At 35.5% G+C, this 24,466-nt stretch overlaps 3 protein-coding genes across 5 annotated transcripts; 1 reads left to right on the top strand and 2 right to left on the bottom strand.

Moving 5' to 3' along the window:
* Nucleotides 1-1,294: 1,294 nt before the first annotated feature.
* LOC112737560 (uncharacterized) lies at nucleotides 1,295-4,589 on the bottom strand. 3 transcript variants are annotated; one of them, XR_003169001.3, is made up of 4 exons: nucleotides 3,537-4,589; nucleotides 3,362-3,445; nucleotides 3,131-3,280; nucleotides 1,295-1,530 (listed from the first exon to the last, which is right to left on the bottom strand). XR_003169001.3 is itself a non-coding variant. In XM_072211360.1 (4 exons), the coding sequence occupies exons 1-3, from the start codon at nucleotides 3,916-3,918 to the stop codon at nucleotides 3,265-3,267; spliced, it is 462 nt and encodes a 153-aa protein (XP_072067461.1). In that variant the 5' UTR covers nucleotides 3,919-4,163; the 3' UTR covers nucleotides 1,295-1,530; nucleotides 3,131-3,264. The 3 variants fall into 3 exon arrangements, 2 of the variants coding, with proteins under 2 accessions (XP_072067461.1, XP_072067460.1); XM_072211360.1 differs by having other exon boundaries at nucleotides 3,362-3,425; nucleotides 3,537-4,163; XM_072211359.1 differs by having other exon boundaries at nucleotides 3,362-3,420; nucleotides 3,537-4,136.
* A 13,563-nt stretch (nucleotides 4,590-18,152) lies between these two features.
* LOC112732859 (protein MAIN-LIKE 1-like) lies at nucleotides 18,153-20,105 on the top strand. Its single transcript, XM_025781667.1, has 5 exons — nucleotides 18,153-18,224; nucleotides 18,876-19,316; nucleotides 19,365-19,618; nucleotides 19,736-19,823; nucleotides 19,917-20,105. The coding sequence occupies exons 1-5, from the start codon at nucleotides 18,153-18,155 to the stop codon at nucleotides 20,103-20,105; spliced, it is 1,044 nt and encodes a 347-aa protein (XP_025637452.1).
* Nucleotides 20,106-21,544: 1,439 nt separating this feature from the next.
* LOC112732858 (uncharacterized) lies at nucleotides 21,545-22,842 on the bottom strand. The gene is made up of 2 exons (XM_025781665.1): nucleotides 22,789-22,842; nucleotides 21,545-22,639 (listed from the first exon to the last, which is right to left on the bottom strand). The coding sequence occupies exons 1-2, from the start codon at nucleotides 22,840-22,842 to the stop codon at nucleotides 21,545-21,547; spliced, it is 1,149 nt and encodes a 382-aa protein (XP_025637450.1).
* Nucleotides 22,843-24,466: the final 1,624 nt, after the last annotated feature.

Here is a 24,466-nt window from a genome sequence, read left to right as displayed (position 1 = left end):
CATCAAAAACGAAAATATTGTGTCATATTAAAACAAATTCAAGTCGAACTAAATTATGAAGAATTTGTGAAAATGAAAATTAGCTAAGCTAAGGATGAAATGTTTTCTCGACAACCTTGAAAGGTACTTTACATAATCAATTAAGAATTTGCATAAAAACAAAACGATGTTACTAGGAAATCAAGTTATTTTTTGCCAAAACTATTTCTAAGGTAAAGACAAAATATGTGAAATTTGAAAGATGGAATCTAATTGGACTAAGAACCAAAAATAATTCTTTAGAAATCTCAAAAGGTACTCATGCGTTTAGTCAATTAGGAATATATAGAGAAATTACAGTAAAATTGAAAGGAATTTCAAATTCTGTTTAAAAAAGAAAATTTGAGGAATGATTTCAAAAATGCATATGAATAAAAACATGCCAAATTCAAAATACCTTTATCAAAATTTAAAGAATGATTATAGGTACAATAAGGTAAGAAAGGATTGAGTTAAAATTTTCTTCTAAGAAAATCGAAAATCTCTTTTAAAAAGTTTAAAACTAAAATTCCAAGTATATATATATTTTGAAATCACAATCTCATAAAAATATTTAAGAAGATTGAGAGATGTAAGGAAGGAAAGCCACTCACATTTTGAGAAAGAAAATTAAATCAAAGAATTCGAACAAAATTCACAAGACATGACAAATCGAATAAATTCTCAGCTAAGTCGAAGAAATACAAAATTCTTAAAGAAAAACAACCCAGTCAATAGCAATTTCTTAAAGATTTCAAAGACCTTCCTGATACATTAAACGATTTTCAAAATCACATAAAAGAGTACATAAATAAAGAGTCTGAACAGACAAAAACAAATCCTCGAGAATTAACTCCTAACGTCCTCAAGCCGCGTGATAAGCGTTACCTATTTCTTATCAATTCCGATTCGCCTATAATAACCTATTAACTTCCCGTTCACATAAGTCATCAGTATTAAGTTGGCCAGACTTAACATCAACAGATATGCAACGGTAAGTTAACAGTGTTAATTAATAGGCAGTCATGTACATAAAGTTCTATTCTCGTTATTTAAACAAGACCTACTACATGACAGACTCTCAGAGTATGCAATTAAAGCATAATCAGTCCATCCCAAGGCTCTACAGGAAAGACCGCTCTGATACCATAATGTAATACCCTCACTATCAGAAATCACGCTTCCGGCTGCGCTACTCTGATAGCAAGAAGTATTACGACTACTTTACATACTAAATACTAGAATAGGAGCCTGTAACTCAATACTGTATCGCTGATTTCTTTGAAAAAACGGAGATAAATACTTTATTTTAAGAAAATTACAAGCAGGCATAGATTCTTATACAAGACTCATTACATAATAACTCAATATAATATATATATAAAACACACAATTCCTATCCCTCTTACAAACTTGTAATAACAAAGATGAGGGAAGAAAATAATCTAATTAATACAACAACATATAAACCAAACATAGTATAACTCTTCTTAATGCTTCTTCATCTGATTCCTGAAAAGGTAAAGCTGTAAAGGGTGAGAACCTAACCACATGGTCTCACCACAGAGTTTCAAAGTTGTCATAAGAAGATATTCAATAAGAAAACTATTTTCAAATTCAGTGATTATCATTGCCTTATGAATCCTTTTAAAATTCAATAGCTAGTCGTTCAAAACCATTTCAAGAAACAATGTTTAATATTTTCAGAAATCCAAAGTCTTTCTTTTCTCATAAGCAAATCTCAATCAGAAACCAACCACGCAATCAAACAACACAATCATTAATTCAGCACCAAAAATCCATTCTCAAATGTAACACGCCAGGACAAACACAGGCAATACAGATAAGGAAAACACAAGTAGGAAGCAGTTACAGCAAATTGTTCAAGTAGCAGTTTAGAACAGTTTAGCAATTAGGCAAACCAAAGCAAGTTCAAACCCAAGCAAAGCATACAAATGCATATGATGCATGCCTGTCCTATGGCTGATGAGGCTCATCTGTCGGTTATCCAGCCAACCCGACAAGTCTGAATTGTCCTTAGACTGTCCCCCGACGTGCATCCCCAAGAGTCTATGCATAGCTTTTTTTCAAATAAACAATATTGCTCAATGGGGGTAACATTCCCGGGAATTTATATAGTGCCCGGTCACACTTACGTCGTAGGGTCAACAGAGTATCGAGTTTTCAACCTGGTACACGTGGTGGCAAGCCACGGCACTTAATCCAGGGAACCTCGTATCTCAGATATTTCAAATTCATAAGCCATGTGAATAATTCAAAGTTCATATCTCAACATTCTCAACATTCTCAACACCATAATCATTCATCAATCCAAATCTCATTTTCCAAATTCATTCAGAAACCATATTTCAAAGAAAATCCTCATTATCCTTCTTTCCATTTCGTTTATTAACAAATCTCAATTCAAAACATAATTCTTTCTTCAATAAATAAATCAATCTTAAGACATATAATGTTTAAAACCAAATCTTTTTAAATAATTACTTCAAATAAAACTTCCAATTTTATAAAATTTCGGCAGCATCTCCTCTAAAACTCGGATTCTGCCACCCTTATCGGGTCCCAACCAAACCAAACCAAACGCCTGTAAATAATTCAAATCACTTCCAAAAACCATTATCACAACAACAACACTCAACCCAAAGAAATTATAAAATCCAGAATTCAATCAACCAATCTATAAATCGCAATTTAAACCAGCTTCAATCAACAGCATCAATCAATAATAAAGAATTCTCGGTCTTCTCAAACAGTTTCAAACCAAACCCTTCCTCTAACCCTTTTTGAATCATTTCCAAAATAGCAAATCATTCTCAATAAAGAAACAATTTTCAAATATCAAGTACTTTCCAATTTTGTTTCAAAATCAAATTCCGATAATTCAAGAAAAACCACTTTAACAACATCAGTCAATTAACCAGAATATTCAACTTTCTCAATCGATCGATCAATCGAACTAACAATCCCATTCATCCAAAGCAACTAAATTCAATTCATAAGACTTACGAAATCACAAAAAAGTATTTTATGCATTAATATCGATTTATAACAACTCTGGAAAGTAAAACAAGTTTAAGAAAAGTGCCCCTACCTCGAATAATCAAAACCCATAAATCAAATATGTCCAAGAAACCTTTTTCTCTCGACTCGCACTCAACGGCAGCTGCATCTGCCACTCCGTTCACTTCCACAACAACAGAAACGGCTTCTATTTTAACCATGCAATTACTGGAACTCGACCCTAGAACGTCAACATCACAAAATTCTCAAAAATCTATAGCAGAATAACAGCGGTAAGGATATCAAGGTTAGAATAACTTACTGCAGCCATAGAAAATAGAACGATGGGGCAACAAAGAAGAGAATCAGGGACCTGTGCATCTGTTCTAGTGGCAATAACACCATTCTGATCGGTAAGACAGTAGAGATACCAGCAAAATCAGAATAACGGGGCAAAATAAAAATGGAATAAATTCAAGAAAGGAGAAAGTGGTTACCGGTAAATCTGGCCTGATTCCGAAAACGGCGTACAATCGAGTAATTAGCAACAATCAAAACCCAAGAAGACAGAGGCCTCATCTGCGTTCTCCGGCGGCCAGTACAGCGGCGTGAAGCTCCGGCGACACAGCAGCAACATGGGTGCATCGACGGCGAGCCCAGTAGCTTCGGTGATGGCGGAAGAAAGGCGGCAACGACACTGGGTGTGACCCTCCTCTCACCGCGTCTCTCTCTCCTCGGCTTCAATAGTGACGACGGCGGCTCCAAGGCGGACCAGCAGCGACGGCGACGGCTCGGGCTGGACGGACGGACAGCAGCGGCGACATGCTTCCTGGCGAGGATGACGACGAAAGTGAGGCAGTGGTGGCTTCTCCTCTGCATGCGTCTCTACTCCCAACGGCAGCCAAGGCGACCCGACGGCGTGGCCTAGCAGCTCCGGCGCCCTTCCACCGGCGCGCTCTCACCCTCGGATCTCCCTCTCTTCCTCCCCCTTTCCTTCTTTCTCAGATCTCCCTTTCTTCCTCCCCCTTTCCTTTTTTTTTTCTCTTCCTTTCTTTCTTCTTTTTTTTTTTATTTCTTTCTTTCATTTCCTTTTGTCTGAAGCTGGGAAAGGTTAGGGTTTTGGGGAAAGGGTAAGACGGTGGGGGTAGAAGGTTAGGATTAGGGTAGTTTAGGTAATTTTAATAAAATTAGGGGTATAGAGTATTAATTAAAAATCTAATTTAATCTATTAAAATTATTTTGAAAATGTTATTTGATTATTAATTTACTAATTGACTTTTAATCGAATATTTTAATTTAAAATTAAAGTATTAAATTCTAGAGTTTCTATTATTTAACTAAATTGTATAAAATTCTTATTCTTTTACAACTGTTAAGCTGTATAACTTAAATATAGAAAATTATTCAATAATTATAAAATTAAGTAAAATTTCTAATTTAATTGTCAAAACTTGATTTAATTACTTTTAATAAAATAGTTTCTAAAAATAAAGTCTTTAATGAATAAATACATTGAAATTAACTCATAATAATATTTTTCGAAAATTATGGGTCTTACACTTTCCGTAAGTGTAGTTCTTGCCATTAAAGAAGGGAGGTCTATTATTAGATTGATCCTCAGTTAGTGTATAAGCCACAATGTTTACACCCATATTATTGGCCATTGGATCTTTACTCCAAATTGTGAAGTTTGCTTCTTTGAGACCGGGCTCTAGATACCAATTGAAGGTTTTCAATGGCCTAGAAAAAAGGGTTGAATCTGTGACCTCTTTTAAACTTGTACACTTTAACTTCAAACTAAATTTAAATTAGAGTTGCTGTTAAGTCTGTAATATTGAATATGCAGGAGATAATTTTGTTTTGTCTCTCAATGATTGATCAGTAACAAAGAAAATTAGTTACTTTTGAATACTTTGAGTTGTTGTCACATCTGTCAGATAGAATATGTAGGACACGGTTTTATTTTGTCTCATATCGAATGAAAATAGAAACATAATAAAAAAGAAAAAATGATACAGCCATATATCCTGATTCAGCCATCATGTGCAATATGGCTTACATCAAGTCTCCACTATAATTGTGGTAAAATTTTTACTATCTTTCTCAAAGATTACAAACACTAATTTTCAAGGATTCTACCCAATCCTATCAAGAATAAACCAAACTTCTACCCAAATTTGATTTGATTAAGTTCACTTTCTAGACTTTCAACAACTAAGTGCTCTCCCAACTTAGTAAGAAAATCTTTTCAGGATCATGAATATAAAATAGAAATATATACAAAAGAATTTGACAATTTTTTAGCTTTCTCCAAAATTACTCTCTTTGCCTTTTCTCTCAATGGCTTTTATGGAAACCTTACATAATGTCCTTTTTCATTTTTAAGAAACAAAGCTTCCAAAACTTCCAATACTTGAGCTTGGTTGAATACCTTTGACTTTGTTCTTCTTCCCCAAAAACCAGAGTAGAGACAAAGAAAAGTGATGGAACATCAGTAGTGATTTCATGGATAATAGTGTTAGCTCGAATCCTGACCTAGCTACTTCTCTTTCTTCTCTTTTTTTTTTTTACTTCAAATATCTGAACCATTGATCCATTCTTGGACCCCAAGTTTCAATTGTGACATTTGATTTACAACAGAGAAAGGCAACCTCTATTTTTTTCTTCTTACCTGAAAATATACAGCAGATAGATGGTTGCTTCAACAAGTTAAAGAGTTGCAAAAAGATAGTAACTCATCTTTTTTTATTTTTCTCTGCATCATATCAGATTTGATTTTTTCTTTTAGCTCCAACTTTTAACTTGTTCCTCTTTTTTTCTTTTAGTACATAGGTTTGGTGATCCACCTTTTTCACTTTGTTTGAACCTAATTTGAACATTTCTTTTTACTTGTGAAATATCTTTTCATCCTTGATTTAAGGTTAGTCACATGGGTTATGGTCAAAAGAGAAAAGTGATTGCTTGGTTAGAAAGTTGAATAATTAGTTACGGGCCAGAGAAAAAAATAAGTGCTGTTAAAGGAATTTTGGGCCTGTTTTTGAATATTTTATTTTTCTTCACAATAAACACACACATCACACACACTTTTGGCCCTCTTATCTGACCATACAACTTGAAAATAACTCACAAGATAAAAAATTGGCCCAACTTTCACAGAATTCCCATGATCAGCAAGACACCCACCCAAAACCAAATACCCCCTTACACTACCAAGAGAATTGGGCTAGCCAGACCTCTCCTAGCCAAGCTCTCACTTTTGAAATCAATGAGACTAAACTCCCTGACCCCACACATGAGGAATCCCTAACCCCATTAATATGGATTTTGGCTCCATAAACTCCACTGGTTTAGATGAAGCTATGCAACAGTTTGAAAATGATGAAGGCCAAGAAAAAGAACAGCAAGCGGGAGAATCTCCACATCAAGTGGAGGAAATGCAATGCTCTTAATCATAGCGTGGACTTAAAGTCCTCAGCTAGTAATATTTCACCCTGTACTTTGTTCCTTTCTTATCTAGATTTTATCATGAATATAGTAGCTTGGAACATCAGAGGGGCTACGAATAATGCAACCATTCGCACCCTAAAAGAAATCAAAAGGCAACACAAACCTACTATTACTCTCCTCTACGAAACTAAGTGCAGTGGGGACAGAGAAAAAGAAGTCATTAGAGTTATGCAGTATAATTTCTACCATATCAAAGAGGCCGAGGGTTATGTAGGGGGCATATGGATTCTTTGGGACCAACCTTCTATCAGGATTGATATCCTAATATCACATCAACAGTTTGTTCATATAAAGATAAGAGACTAGCAAAATAAAGTCTGGTATCTCATAGCTGTGTATGCTAGTCTCCAAGAGGTAGTGAGAAGAACTTTGTGAGAAAGTCTTAAAAGAGTTGCTGAAAATGTAGCAGAAGCTTGACTTGTGGTTGGGGATTTTAATGAGATTGCTGATAAGTGAGAAAAAAAGGGAGGAGCTAGTGTTGATAGAAATGTTTGCAGAAATTTCAAGGATTGGATACAAAGCTGCAATTTGCTAGACTTGGGATATGTGGGCTCAAAATTCACTTGGAGGGGTGGTCAAAGAGAGGGGTTGGATCAGGTCTTCAAGCGGCTGGACAGGGGACTATCAAATGCAGATTGTCGGAGAGAGTTTGCGAATGCCAGGGTAGAGATTCTTCCGAGAGTAAATTTGGATCACCACCCCCCCCTCTTGGTTAACATGACTCCCTTGATACAGGTGATGGGAGAGAAACCCTTCCGGTTTGAAGCTATGTAGAAAACCCACCCCACTTTTAATGATTTCATAAGCAATTCTTGGCCGAAAGACTCCTCATTCCCTAGAGCGCTCTCATTTCTTACTACAGCTCTCAAGAAGTGGAATAGAGAGGTTTTTGGTAACGTCTTCAAGAGGAAGAGAAAGCTCTTAGGAAGTATTGCTGGAATTCAAAGAACACAATCATATGACAAGAACCCTTTTTTGGAAGATTTGGAGAGAGAATTAAATCGGGAGCTAGAGCAAATCCTTGAGCAAGAAGAGATCCTATGGATGCAGAAATTCAGACAATTGTGGATAACAGATGGAGACCGTAACACAAAATATTATCACACAAAAACAGCCATAAGAAGAAGAAAGAACAGAATTTTGAAGCTGCGATTGGAGAACGGTAGCTAGAGTGAAGATTAGGAGGAACCGAAAAATTCAGAAATAGCTTATAATTACTACTCAAAGCTTTATGAGGAAGATAATTTCTGCAGCTCTTATCTCAGAACTAGCACTACTTACCCTGTATTGAGCAACCAAGATAAGACATCTATCTCAAAAGGTCCAAATCTTGAAGATATTAAAGCAGCTTTGTTTAGCATCAGTTCGCTAAAAGCCCCGGGAGAGGATAGATATCCAGCTTATTTCTATAAAGATAACTGAAATACAATCCAAGAGTCACTATATGCTTTTATTAGGAATGTTTAGGAAAATCCGCGCAAGAGATGGGAGCCATTAATCAGACCCTTATCACCCTTATTCCAAAAATAAAACAACCAAAATTTATCAACCAATATAGGCCGATTGCTTTATACAATGTGATCTATAAGATTATTACGAAGATTCTGATGGCTAGAATTAAATCTTGCAGATCGCATAGCCCCTAACCAATCCAGTTTCATACCCAGCAGAATCATTTACAACAACATAATCATAGCAAAGAAAATGACACATGATTTAAGGAAGATGAGAGGCAGAAAAAAGTATATCACTATCAAAATAGATTTTGAGAAGGCATATGATCGTTTAAAATGAAATTTCATTCTTCAGTGCCTAGAAAAGTTCGAGGTGGATGCGAAAGCTAAAAGAATTATTGAGGCATGCATCAGTTCAGTCACTTACAAGCTGCTATGGTATGGAGGAAAAACTTGTAGCATCAATCCTTCTCAGGGACTAAGACAGGGGAATCCCCTATCTTTTCGTGATAGCCATAGATAAGCTGTCTCATATCATAGAGGAGAAAGTTGAAATAGAAAGCTGCGAGAGATGGGCCAAACATCTCTCATCTTCTATTTGCTAACGACCTCCTTTTGTTTATAGAAGCATCTGTAGATCAAATGGCCACCATTATGGAGACCCTCAACTCTTTTGGAAGGGCGTCGGGATTGAAAGTAAACCCAGAAAAAACTTCAATAGTCCCTGACAAAATGAGAATTTGCTCCGTCAACTCTAATGGAGGACAAAATGGCCCCCGACAACTCTAACGGGGGACAAAATAGTCCATGGCCGCTCTATTCAGAAACGACGCTGGTCTCCCCCAATTTTCATTGTATCTCACATAACCCTAACAGTTTAACACTGCAACTTCAAGCTACACAATGCACACTCTGCAACTTTAATGTTCACAAGAAGAAAAATCATTAACATTTTTCTCTACCAATTCATATTCAAGAAACTGATGACTATGTCTCTCAAGTATTTATCGTCTTCGATGGATCACATGAATCTAGACAGTAAGTCCAATTTGTTAAAACCCATCGTCATCATCGTCATCTTCCTCTTCCTCTGCCCTATCATTTTCATGGCCACATTAACCACCACCCCGATCGCTTCCTTCAGTTTTTTCTCCAAACCAAAGTTCAGTAATCGCTTCATTTTTCATATGAGCGTTGATGGCAACATTGCTCGCTGTACTGATAATTTGGATGCGAGGTCGAAGCTGTCTATCAGCTTGGACTCCGGGAGAGAAGGAATGAAACACTTGGAGTCCATTCCAAATGAGAATTTGCATATGATGTCGAAGAAGAATCTTTTCATGATGTCCTAATGTCCAACAATCTATATTGCTTGTCGGAGAGTGGAGAAAGGCGTGTTCTTGGAGTAATTGTGGAGCTTGGTCTTGAGGATGTGGAAGATATTATCGGGGTTGGAGGTGATGTTATTATCGAAGATGTGGAGGTAGATACTTCTGGTGGATGAAGTGCAGAGGAGGTAGATGTACTAGTCACAAAGATTTGGAAAGTGTGTGGTTCATGACATGTTGAGATATGTACGATACGCGTGACAATTATACCATGACTTGATTTTGGAGTTGAAAAGGAGGAAGGAGAAGATGGAAAAGAAGATTGTGAAGGTGAAGAAGGAGAGTACGAATGTTAAGGTTATGCAAGATAGGATAGAAATTGAGAGAGAATGGCATCGTTTCTAAACAGAGGGGGCATAGAGCATTTTGTCCCCCATTAGAGTTGTCAGGGACTATTTTATCTTCCGTTAGAGTTGATGGGGGCAAAGGACCTAAGTGACTGACGGATTTAATTGTTAGGGACCAATCGAGTAATTAATTTTAGATGAGGACTAAAGTGTTTGGTCCGAAATTTTTTGGGAACCAAAATGGGTAAATATTCTAAAAAAATGACTTCTCTTATAATAAAAATTTTTTTTATCATTTTTTTAAAATAAATATTTTTAAGACTAAAAAACTAAACACAAAATAATTTATTTATAAGTTACTTTTAATATAAGTATTTATTATTTAATTTTTTTTAAAATAATTAAAAACTGAACCTTATAAGTCCATAATAGATATTTTATGTTCTTTCTTCTTGGGTATTGGATATTTTATCCTTTCCTTACCAAGAAATATCTACATATTCAATTGAAAAAAACAAAGGGAAAATACACGAGAAATAATTGAGAACTATATTTTTTATTTGTTATATATATATACATCTGTTTTGCTTTTAATTTTGTATAGTCGCGTGATATAATTATCAAAATTAATTTAATATATAGTTGTAGCTACTAGATAGCTATAGCAACAAACAAGTTCCGAAAGGCAAGGACGAGTATTATGACGAAGACGGGGTATTAAAGACACCATAGATAATGATGCGTGCCATTGAATCCATTCACTTCAGTCTTGCTTTCTTTCATAATTTTTTTCTGAAAGTGTGTGTCAATTATAACAGTGCTGGCGTATTGATGGGAATTGCTAATAGTGGTAGAAATAGTAGTAGTGATTACTGAGCCATAGCCATATATATATACACATAGCACTGAATTCCCTTAATTATAAAGGGTTCCCTATATTTGCAAGTAAAAACTGGCATTTCACAATCATCATTACACAAACTTGCAAATTTGGCACTCGTTGCATTTTCCTTTAAGAAGAAGAGGCCCCATTCTATTTCACTAGTAGCATTACATCACAGTCATTTCGGAAATAAATGAATGAAAATGAAACAATGTATTCTACAAGAAACCATCAATGCGATTCAGCGATTGGATTGGTGCTTATTGCTGCCTTCGCTAATCTGATCCCTGTTATCAATCCCCTTCAGAACTCAACAAATCATATACGACTACGATAAACGCCAAGTACCCTACATAATAATAATAATAATAATAATAATAATAATAATAATAATAATAATAATAATAATGATGATGATGATTATATTAAAAACTATTGTTTACATAAAAATTTAACAATCAAATTAGTTATTATGTATTTATGTTATATATTTTTTTAACTAAATAATTAATTATCAGAATAATCATTTTTTTTTTATAATAGAACAATAAAATTTGTTTACAGAATAATATAATAAATGTTTTTTATAAAATGCTAAATATATATTTTATAGGAGGTAACTGATGTTTTTTTATATACATGTAATACATTGATGATGACATAGAGCTTTATAAACAAATGACATTCGTATAACTAAACTAAAATGTTTTATTTTTATAAGTTTCATTTATAGGTATTAGTTAGATTATAGTCTCCATTTATTGATAAAAATACATTCCAAATTAAAGGACACATAATGTTTCATTAATTTAATAAATTATGTGTACGTACAAAATTAGTCACCAAATAAATTTTATGTAATACATTTTAAAATATAAAATATATATTAAAAATAAATTAAATAATATATATTAATATCTTATATATAAATACATAATAATTAATTTAATAGTTAAATTTTTATATATATGTGATTTTTTTATTTTATTTGAACTATTTTGGTGAATTGGAGCCACAGAGCGACAACCTAGAAGAGTTCAACAATGGGTACTATTCCGGCAAGAGTTCTGGTGTTGTGCCGCCATGCCTTGCGTACAAATGGTGTCCGGACGCTTGTCAGCTTGCCCATGTGTCCTAAGCTTAATAATTTAATTTGAATTTTTTTCTTTTTTTAATTAAATATTAGCTTGTTTTATATAATTTTATTTTAAATATGAGTTTAATTTTAATACTGTAAAATCATTGAGTCATGGAATTATGTTATTGTAAAATATAATTATATTTGTCTTTTGTTGACGCATTATATAATTAAATGCACATATAAAATTATTTTAAATTAAAATTAAATTTTTTAAATATTTTAAAACCAAAAATATATATATACAAAAAATTAATTATAAAATTAATTATTGTATATTTATATATAAATATATTTATTATTTAATTTATTTTTTATTTATATTTTAATATATATTTTTTATTAATAATTAATTTAATAGCTAATTTTTATCTACAATTAGTGTGGTTTATTTTGAAAACATATCCAAAGGCTGCGCTGTATTCGAATATTGCAAATCTTCTGACGTTAATAATTTTAAAATTTATTTGAGATCTAAAATTCGTAAAAATATAAATATTTACTCCTTATTTTTTTGTTCACCTAAGATGAAGAGTACACATTCATAATTGAAAAACCAACAACCATTTAGCCATAACTCTCAGCCTGGTCATTATTAACTTTCTTGTTAGCCAATAAACATAAAATTTGCTTTTGCGTCCAAAATATATTGAGTTAAATTCTAAAGTAGCTTTTGAGTTTACGAATTACACTAATTTAATCTTTAATTTATTAATTGTATTATTTATAATTTTAAAATTATAAAAAATATATTTAGTTAGTCCTTTATTTTATTTTTAGTTATTTAATTTTGTCACCAGTAGTGACAAAACAAATGAGTATTACGTTGGAGTTTGTTTGTCTCTGCCATTCTTGAACCCGAATTTCGTCGGAATTTGTCTCTATCATTGTTCAAATAAGAGTCATTTTCACCAAATACATGCCTTTATACTTACTACAGGTCTTGTTGAAGATGACATACTCCTCTCGCAATTCATACACGCCTCTTCGTCGCTTGATTTTTCCTCTTATACCTACTCCGTATTTTTCAATACCCACATGCACTGTCCCGGTATTTTTGTCTACAACAACATTATATGAGCTCTCTTTTCCTCCAATGTCCCTCTTGACCAGTGGAGCTATCGAATTGGCCTTTTTAGCGGCACTGTCGATCTTCCGGAACTTTTTGGAATCAAGCTGGAGCCATCTCAATCGGACTCTAATTCCTCATCGGCAAATACTGTGGCGTTGGGCTCAAACATAGTGGTGCAGTTATCGAGTTAGAAATTGTCAGAAGAAAAGGTTTGAGAGGTGTCGCCGCGAATTATGAAGATGAGATGGTGTCCTACGAAGTGCGGTTGACGTAGAAAAGAATCTAGAAGAGCTCCAAGGAGATGCTAAAGGCGGAGACAAACTCCGACGGAATCAGAATTCCAGAGCGGCCGAGACAAGTTCCAGCATGGTACTCATTTTTTACGTGATTGCCGACAACATAATTAAATGGCCAAAAATAAGATAAAAGACTAGTTAAATACATCCTTTACAACTTTAAAAACGCAAATAATACAATTAATAAGTCAGAAATTAATTCAATACATTTTATAAATTTCAAAAACTACTTTAAAATTTAACTCAAAATATATTTGCATATTTTGCCAAGGCCGTCTCAAATCACGTGGAAGGTGAAAGGTGTCCTTGAAATGGTAAGAAGTGAAGCGTGGATAAATAAATAGGCAACTATTCAAATGAAATATGCTAAAAACATCTTTTTATGAAGATTTTTGAATTAAAAGTGTACTTTGTTTGTTTAGCCACACTTTAAAAAAAATAACACTTTTATAACACATCAAAATTAAACTATACATTTTATCATTAATAGTACAAAAGAAGCATCTTCATATGAAGACCATAATAAAATCTTCGTGGTAGTATCCACCAAATAAATATCTTATGCCACATTGCAGAATCTGTACAAAAACTTTTACATGATTTATTAACCCAAAAAAAAAAAAAAAGTTAAAGTGATAGAATCATATTTTATGGGTCTGCGCAGCTCACGGCTTTCAGCCTTTCAGTGCCTCATCATGAAAAAGGCTTCAACTACGACCCGTACAATAATTGTACAATACGGCCTAAGCCAAATCGCACATGTTAGTATGTATTTTACCAAACTCGTATTGCCGTTATGGGATAATGGGATAAATCGGAAAAAAAAAAAGATTTTCAATAATCCTGTTTTTCTTTTTCGTTTTTTTTTTCAATTCCCATGTAGTTTATTTAGGTCTAATAGTTGAAAAATAGGTGTTTTTTTTTTTTTTTTTGCATAAGAGTAAAGTTGAAATATGTTTTAAAGATACAATTGTGAGATTCATCTTTTCATAAATTAGATAATAATATAGGAAGAATTTCAGGTATGCTATGTATTTTTTTAGAAGTCTGAAATTTCAGTTGTGATCATCATTGAGATATAATATTAAAGAAAACATAAAGTTCAGATTTGTTGATAAAATATACTATGGACATAAAAATTTAGAGTGCTTGTAGATCATATAACCGTTTCTTCCTTTATCAAATTTTTTTTAGGTTAAAATTCTCAATTTGTCCTCCACTCCTCCCTCCTGCAAGTTTGAAAAGCCACCCCAACCATATGGTTTCGGCTGAAATGTAGTCGTGTTAGAAGTTTTTTGTTTATTCTTTTTTTTTTTAATGTGTCTCATGTTAATGTTTAATCATGTTGTTCATATACCAAAAATTAGATATTGTGTAGAAAAATTATATATTTAGTATTTGATAAAAAAAATATTGTTATATTATTATAAACAGATTTTAATTAGACGAATACTAATATTTTTAGATGAAAATCGCATATTAATCAAAGATACTACAAAAGAAAAAAATATAAAAAATCCAAAAAATATCTTCAAATGAAAAATTTATATACAAAGATAAAAAAAAGAATAGTACAAAATTCAAACAAGTTAATATTATAAAACATTTAATTTCTACAAAAATATATGAGAGAAAGAACAAATAAATAACTTTAATAGAAAGCAAAAAAAAAAAACAAATACCACATAAAAAAATTAATAAATCTGTTAACTACAAATAATATAAAATAAAAACAAAAAATTAATATGTAATTTTCTACTATTACAATATCAAACACCTATATCTTTTTTTTAAATACATAATATTTCACTTTATATTCTCTTCTAATTGAATAACTATATTAAATTATATACAAATCACAAAATTAATACTTTATACAGTATTTTTAAATTTAATATTAATTTATATATTATTTAATCAATTTATAAATAATTAACATTTTTAAATTTATATTATAAATTGTTTTTTTTTTTGCACATCGTACAAATTTTAGTCTAGTTATTATAATGTCATTTAATAATATTATAAAATTTTTATTATTCATTAATATCATGATTAATTTAATTCATTATCAATGTATCTATTTCACTTAGCAGTAGAAGAGATTCTAATAACAAAAAATTAAAAACTTATTTTTAACGAAAATAAATAAACATTGTTCACGTTGATGATTATAGATAGAGTAAGTTCACCTTAGTGAAACATAACCTTTGTTTCAACAAAATTTTATTAAACTTATTTTATTTAGGATGCAAAATTATTCGTCATCATGCCTTAGATTAAACAAAATTATTAGTCTTAATTATAGTAAGTTAGTGCTAATTAATTTATGACTGGATTGAGATTTAAGAAAAGTTTTATGTAACATTATTTTAGTTTTCTAATAAATTTTAATTGGATAAAATACTATAATAAGCCAAGGAGAATGAAATTTTACACAAATAAGCCAAATGGAAAACTAGTTCATGAATCTACCAATGCACATTACTATATAGTTCGAATCAGGATCATTCGAACTCTATTCACACATAATTTGAATCATGTTGATTCGAATTATACACAAACGCGCACACACACTAATTCGAATCATGTTGATTCGAATTACACTCACACACGCTGCAGATAGTAATTCGAATTGACCAGATTCGAATTACTCATGATTTAATTCTGCCCATTTTTTATTAAAAAATTAATAATTGATTAAAAAAATTAATAATTTAAAAATAAAAAAATATATATTTTATTTTAAGCATTAAAAAAAAGCTAACAAAATATTTTATTTTATACAAAATAATTTTAAAAAATGGTTTAAAAGATATTAGGAGTACTATACAAATTTGTAATGTCCTAATAATTTAGGATATTAGAGAAATACTCTACATAGTCAATAATAATTTAGAAATTAAAAAAAATATAGTTATAACCAATATTTACCTAAATTACTAGAATATTACAAACTTTTATAGTACTCTTAACATTTTTTAAGCTATTTTTTAAAATTATTTTGTATAGAAAATTGCTTAAAATGGCTTAAAATTCCCTTTGTTCTAGGCAAAACAATTTTTAAAAAATGGCTTAAAAAAATGTTAGGAGTACTATAAAAATTTGTAATGTGCTAGTAATTTAGGTAAATATCGGTTGTAACTATATTTTTTTTAATTTCTAAATTATTATTGACTATGTAGAGTATTTCTTTAATGTCCTAAGTCATTAGGACATTACAAATTTTTATAGTACTCCTAACATTTTTTTTAAATTGTTTTGCCTAGAATAAAGGGCATTTTAAGCCATTTTAAACCATTTTCAATGCAAAACAATTTAAAAAAATAGCTTAAAAAATGTTAGGAGTACTATAAAAGTTTGTAATATTCTAGTAATTTAGGTAAATACTGGTTATAACTATATTTTTTTTAATTTCTAAATTATTATTGACTATGTAGAGTATTTCTTTAATGTCCTAAGTCATTAGGACATTGCAAATTTTTATAGTGCTCCTAACATCTTTTAAGCCATTTTTTAAAATTATTTTGTATAGAATAAAATATTTTTTTGGTATAATTTAAATAAATTTATTTAAAAAATTTATAAAAAAATATTCATGAGCTATTAAAAATGCGCAAAAGAGTATTGTATGAAATTCGAATTGATAGCTCATTAATATTTTAAAAAAGTCTCATAATAAAATATTTTGTTAGCTTTTTTTTAATGCATGAAATAAAATATATATTTTTTAATTTTAAATTATTAATTTTTTTAATCAATTATTAATTTTTTAATAAAAAATGGGCAGAATTAAATCATGAGTAATTCGAATCTGGTCAATTCGAATTACTATGTGCAACTTGTGTTAGTGTAATTCGAATCAACATGATTCGAATGAATGTGTGTGCGTTTGTGTATAATTCGAATCAAGATTATTCGAATTTTGTGTGAATAGAGTTCGAATGAACCTGATTCGAACTATATAGTAATGCGCATTGGTGGATTCATGAACCAGTTTTCTATTTGGCTTATTTGTGTAAAATTTCATTCTCCTTGGCTTATTATAGTGTTTTACCCATTTTAATTATCAAATCATTCTTTAAACATTTATTTTGTTAAAAAATTATTTTTTATATTAAATTATTTGCTCTCTATAGATATTCAAATTTTTATTAAATAATAAAAAAAATACTAAAAGATGATCATAATTTATTATTTTTGGTCATCACTTAGTTATTAATGTTTGAAAGTATGGGATAAAGTATGTTCTTGAATTATTAGATTAAAAAGATTATACTAAAAAAATTAAACTAATAGTTAAATAATGATAAAAAATCATAAATTTTGATAGCTTTCTAACATTTTCCTAAATAATAATAAAGGTTGATTTGTCTATTTATTACAGAGTTTAACATGAGAAAAAAATTAATTTGTGCAATAAGTTTAGTAACTAATTTAATAATTAAAATTTGCTGAAAATTAAACTTTTCGACTAAAAAAATTTAAAAACGAATTTACTAGTAAATAATTAATTATTGTTTCCTTCAGAATAGGTAAATAATTAATTATATAACCTATATATGTATTCGGGTAAAAAACTGAAATGAGTCAAGGGTAGCTCATATTTATCCAAATCCGCCAAATTAAATTTTGCTACAAGAATCTACCAGATCAAATTTTTATGTAATTCGAATCGAAAGGATTCGAAATAGCTTTGCAAGTAATTCGAGTTGATTGAATTCGAATTAATCCCTATCACTCTTACCAAGTAATTCGAATAAAGTTGTACTGAATTATGCATGGAAAATTGTCACGTAATTCGAGTGGAGTTCATTCGAATTATAAAGGAGTAGTTCGAGTTATATTAATTCGAATTACATGGAGAAGGACACACGAGTGTAGTTCGAATCATATTGATTCGAATTACTTGATTTTGGCTACACTTAGTAATTCGAGTCGAGTTGTTTCGAATTACAATGGATTCGCCTATATAAGGAGTTCAAACCAAGTTCATTCGAATCACTATCTCATTCTCATACCCCACCAAATCCCAGAGAGAACGACCAACATTCGGGCCGAGTAAGACCGGAGCGGCATATTCAGGCGATGGGGGACGATCCGGGGAGGCTTTATCGTTTGGATGGAATTGCTCATATCGCCGGGGTGATCAACGACGAGGTTAGTGGTCGCTGATGTTGCGCTGTTTATAGTGTTTTCTGTTAAGATAGTGGTTTTATGATAGTGGTTATATGATAGTAGTTTTATGATATTGGTTTTATGATAGTGGTTTTATGATAGTGGTTTTTGTTAACAGTTTTTTATAGTGGTTTATGTTATTGTTAGTGGTTTAGGATAGTGGTTTGAAAATAGTGGTTTAGGAAAGTGGAGTTGGCCAGTGGTTTTTGTTAATGGTTTTTGATAGTGGTTTATGTTATTGTTAGTGGTTTAGGATAGTGGTTTGAAAATAGTGGTTTAGGAAAGTGGTGTTGGCCAGCGATTTTTGTTAATGGTTTTTGACAGTGGGTTATGTTAGTGTTAGCGGTTTAGGATAGTGGTATAGGCTAGTGGTTTTTGTCATCGGTTTTTGTTAGTAGTTTTTGTTAATGGTTTTTGATAGTGGTTTTAGTGTTTGTTAGCGGTTTAGAGAAGTGGTTTAGGGTAGAGGAATAGGCTAGCGGTTTTTGTTAACTTTTTTTAGTGGTTAATGTTTGTTGTTTTTTGTTAATGGTTTTTGCATCGAACGATAAAAATTTTTTTCTTTATGAAATGAATTGTATATGTTAGTGGTTTGTGAAAATATTCTAATTATGCGGTTCATCTACTGTCCAGCCTCGGCGTTGCATATCCAGCGTTAGGCGGCAGCAGGGGATGCGTCTTGATGAGAGGTACGTTCCGTACTTGCAAATGGCCAGCTTGTACCATCTTGCGAGACTGAACGACAGATGGTTCCGACTAGACGAGCCGCTAGTCAGTGCATTCGTGGAGAGGTGGCGGCTTGAGACGCACACCTTTCACATGCCGTTCGGAGAGTGCACCATCACACTTCAGGACATCGCATACCAGCTGGGGTTGCCGGTGGACGGTCATTACTTCAGTGGTTGCCTCACAGACTTCCACCTATACATTGAGGGTGGGAGGCCTGCTTGGACGTGGTTCCATGAGTTGCTTGGTGTCTTACCACCTGAAAACCAAATTCAAAAATTTGCAGTCAACTGCACATGGTTCCAGGAGACATTTGGAGAGTGTCCCGACGGGGCCGACGATGAGACAGTTAGGCGCTTTACCCGTGCCTATATCATGATGTTGTTGGGGACGCAGCTGTTTGCCGACAAGTCCGGCAATCCTATACACATCAGATGGCTACCCTTTATTGCTAGACTTGAGGAGATGGGTGGCTACAGTTGGGGGTCGGCGGCACTAGCATGGTTGTACCGATGCATATGCCGAGTCGCCAACAAACATGTAGTGAAGTTAGCTGGGCCTCTACAGTTACTGCAGTCTTGGATCTTTTGGAGGTTTCCTTCCTTTAGGCCTCCTGGGTATGATGCATTTAGCTGGCCCCTTGCCTCGAGGTACCTTTATTGTTTTGTATTATGTATCGTTATGGTATTCACTTTCAATTATGCAAGCAATTTGATGTCCGTTAGAATGACTCACGAATGCATTAACAAGTTTAACTTGTTACGCAGGTGGTCTGGTTACAATCCTGGGATTAGCAACAAGGGACCTCGGGTGCAGATGGCTCGCCTGAAGATCGACTTGTTACAGCCTCGGGATGTAAGTACACTGAGCTCATATCTATATCTAGTCGTTCTTTCAGTTTATATTTTCTAAAAGAGACCTCTTATTGATTTTATATGGTTTTTTCAGTTCATATGGATGCCCTATAGCGCACTCGACGTCATCCAAGTTGTCCATCCGGAGGTCTTGGAGCCTCGGCATACGATGTTATGGCGGTGTGTGATGTCCCTAATATATTTTGCGGTTGTTGAGTGGCATCAGGTTGATAGAGTGTTACCCCAGTTTGGTGGCGTACAGGCCCCACCGCATCCCCCCTGAACATCGACTTCTTGATGTCGAAGGACAGGAGAGGAGGTGACCGTTGGTTCCCGGCGCACTTACCTGACTGGCATCTTCACTGGCAGCATCGTGCGGAGCACATTTTACAGTTCGACATTGTGGCCGACCCTGGTCCCTCGCATGATTTCTTGGCATGGTGGCATCAGCATGGGAAGAGATTCCTGTCGCAAGAGATGTACTTGGGGGATCCACGAGGTATTCCTATTCCGGAGGAGGCGACTCAGAGGGGGTGCAGGCCGAGTTCTTGAGATGGACCGAGTCCACGATGTTCCTGATAGACGTCGTGTAGAGAGGAGAGCTCGAGTCGGGACACGTCGTAGCCAGCGTGAGCATGCCTGGCTCGATCATGCTATGGAGGAGGTTGAGGACGCAGGTAGGGGTCGCGGGAGACGACGTGGGCGTGGAGGCAGGAGGAGGGGGGCTGATGCTAGAGATGATGCACATCAGGCTGGGAGGGTTGCAGCTGGAGGAGGTGAGGCAGTTGGGGTTGAAAGGCCCCATCAGGGGGGCATGATGGTGAGTGGTATGGATCAGGTATGGGAGATCCCTCTACTCACACTGACGCTGGGCTTGGAGATTATTTCGTCGGTGTTCCCGGTGACGATCAGACACTTCAGAACAGTACTCCATGGGTGAGTTCGGACTCCATGTTTCCAGACTTCCTTGGTAGTGACGGGATTGTGGCAGAGTTCGGAGGACCGCATTTCCTTGAGGATATCCAAACCATCATGCAGGAGGATGATGCTGCACGAGGACGGGCTCAGCCGACGGCGACACAGGCACCGTTAGATGTAGATCTGAACGAGCTTGCCACGGTGCCTCCTGTGCAGACTTTTGCACTGGGTGGGACGCCAGCATCCGCACATACTCTAGGGTCACATTCAGTTGCCGGCCCATCATCATCCAGACCGGTACATGTCTCGCCCAGGACACCGACAGAGGATGCTGAGGATGATGACCACGACTCGATTGAGGATGAGGAGCCGATGATTCGGAGAGGTCATAGGACACGGGTTCCACGCCGTTGTTTCACGGGTTCTCACCTCCTTAGATGATTCGGGGATCGTCATGTATTTCTTGTAGTCATGTTTTTATTTTGTTTCTTCTTAGTTGGTTATCGGTGTTATGTATGAGCTACTTTATGTTTTTGTGCATCCAGCAGTTACTTTGATGTTATTCAGTGTTTTATCAGACACCTAGTTAGAAGGTGTACTTTGGTTATGTAACTTAACTCCATAATTATAAAGACATTCAACAAACATATTTGGTACGAAATACAACTTTCATGAATTATAAAACAGAACTTAGTTTCACCTAGAACATTGGTTGCTAAGTTAAATAAAATACACGTGCTGAAGTTAATACAATTAAAAACAGAGAAACCAACGTTCCTATTCATTCCCCCCTGTGCCTGTGGGTCATCCGGCCTGCGGACAACTATGACGAGTGTGTCCAGGTTGCCTGCAGAGGCCACACCTCTTTGGTCGGTTTGGATCTGCATCATCCATGTTGGTGCGTATGCGAGTAGACCTCGGCCGACCCTCCCTCGCACGCCTCATGTTCGGATCAGGTATAACGGTGGGCCCGACATATGGTGGCCAGAAACCCTCCGGAATGAGAGGTGTGAATCCCATCTGATAGACACCGAAAACAGAACTCAGGCGATATACTTCGTGGACGTAAGGCTGCCAAGTTAGACGTGAATAAGCACAGCATGCAAGTGCGTGAGGACACGGCAAATGAAGTGCTTGGAAGTATCCACAATCACAAGTCTGAGACCCTAGTGAGACCCTGTAGGTACCAAGTGAGAAGGGACCTGTCGGAGTCGTTTCAGCCACGGTGTACTCCGAGTTATCCCTGTCATAAACAGTCACCTTGAAGCACCTGGCCGTCTTCAGGTTTGCCTCGATACACTTTACCAGGTATTGACTGAATTGTTGTCCGGTACCCATCTGAGCCTGGGCCTCCCTCCCCTTACGGACAAATAGTTCCGCAAGCCTTCCGTATGTGGCCTTCACCAGCGAGCACACAGGGAGGTTCCTTACCCCCTTCAGGATTGAATTCACACACTCAGATATGTTGGTCGTCATGTGCCCAAATCTCCGACCCTCATCATAGTACTGTGTCCACAACGAGTACTCAATCCGGTTCGCCCAGTCACACATTGCCGGATTCTCAGACCGCAGAATGTCAAACCAGTAGTCAAACTCCACCTCGGTCTTCGCATATGCAGCGTTCACAAGAAGCCTCCGGGCATCTTTGCCCTTGAAGGTGAGGGCGAAATTTGCTGCAACGTGTCGAATGCAGAATGCTCGGTATGCAGCCGGAGGTAGCCATCCCCCATCGGGTGCCTCGAGTGCTGCCTTGATGTCGTTATGCCTATCTGAAATAACTAACAGACCTGGCTGAGGTGTCACGTGCTGACGGAGGTAGGAGAGAAAGAAGGACCATGACTCAGCATTCTCACCCTCAACTAGTGCGAATGCCACAGGGAGTATGTTGGAATTCCCGTCCTGTGCAATCGCCACAAGCAACGTTCTACCATACTTGCCATATAGATGGGTGCCGTCGATACTCACCAATGGCTTGCAGTGACGAAATGTCTCGATACAAGGGGAAAAGTCCAGAACATCCTATGAAAATAAGCCTGGGACTCGTCCACCTGTCCCCCAACTCGAACAGGGCAAGTCCTGATGACTGCTACAGTACCAGGCATCGTCAACTGAACTCCTAACACCCACCGAGGGAGCTCGTTGTACGACTCATCCCAGTCCCCATAGATGATTGCAACCGCCTTCTCCTTCGCCATCTACACCCTCCTATATGTAGGCCTGAAGCCAAAGTGTTCAGCCGTGGCATTTAGAAGCACCTTGATGTTGATGGATGCGTCAGCCCTAACCATTGGCATAATGAATGTCGCTATCACATGGTAGTCCAAACTCCTATGGTCGCTGGAGATGGAATTGGCGAGACAGGTATGCGGTCCGTTGTACCGCTTGACTTTCCAAATGCCCTTGCGTTGCCGGAGACTCAACCGAATCAACCATGTGCACCCATTCCCAAACTCAGAACACTTTCCCACGTACCTGCGATAGTCAGACTCAACTACCTTGTACTGTACCCCTCAGCGGATGCTGTACGTCTTCACACTCAACAGCGCCTCATCTTTATCCTTAAATTGTTGACCAACCTGGAACTCTATCATACCGGTAGACCCTTCCGTATCTCTAGCGCCAAATCCAGCAAGCTGGCCAGGATATTCGTCCTGCCTCATGGCATCCAGGTCCAAAGATGAAAAATGGGGTGGGTACTGCTGTGTGCCAGAACTTGATCCACCAGTAGCCCTTATCGGATCACTCACTCCAACATCATCGCCGCTTTCATCAGCGATCATATCCGGCTCGACATCATCGTCATCTGGATCATCAAACAATCCCTCTCCAACACCAGCCGGTGTAGGACACTGTACTTCGGTCGGAAGATGTTCCCCATGTCCAACCTCGTCTCCAACGTTGCCGCTGAGATCAACAGCAAATGATGGGGAGGCGGCAAGTTGGATCGCTGGCTCATACACTGGGACGGAGGATGAAGCAACCACAGGTCTCGAGCTCGAACCGGCCACCGCGGCTATAGTGTTGGCATTCCGGTTCGACCCACCCGAGCTGGATACGACGTCAACCAACTTTACCAACAGCTCTGGTGTCCTGACCTCGGGAAACTGCCTACGAGAAATAAACATGACCTGCAAGTCCTCATCACTCCCGATCGTGAAACAATCATACTTCACCGTATCATGGAGCACCGTGATTGGAATGCGATAGAAAAACTTCTTAACCCTTTTCACTCCTTCCAGACCAAGCTTCACCAGCACGGAGCTAACGAGAGCATCGTAGCTGGTCGTTGGGCTCACGATAATACATAGAATATCCTTATCAGTGAACTTCACGCCAGACCGAGTTTTTCTCTTAATCGATCCTCTGTGGTGTACTAGCACTAAAAAACTATCCTCACTAGCCATCTCACCTCTTTGTTGGTTGCAACATGAGTTCACAGCATATATATAGAGCTCCGCTCCATACTAATTCGAATCAACTTCATTTGCACCATATATATATAATTCGAATAAATTCCATTCGAATTACCATGTATTAGTAATTCGAATCTATATGTCTCGAAATATGCAATTCATCACCATTTCATACTAATTCGAATTAACATAGTTCGATTTATATTTGTATAATCGATTCTTATTGATTTGAATTACGTGACAATTTTCCATGCATAATTCGGTACAACTTGATTCGAATTACGTGGTAAGAGTGATAGGGAGTAATTCGAAT

This window comes from Arachis hypogaea, chromosome 13 (genome assembly GCF_003086295.3).
Source record: "Arachis hypogaea cultivar Tifrunner chromosome 13, arahy.Tifrunner.gnm2.J5K5, whole genome shotgun sequence".
NCBI classification, from domain to species: Eukaryota; Viridiplantae; Streptophyta; class Magnoliopsida; order Fabales; family Fabaceae; genus Arachis; species Arachis hypogaea.
The sequence above is the reverse complement of the archived record's forward strand: the minus strand, read 5'-3'. Positions and strand labels throughout refer to the sequence as shown.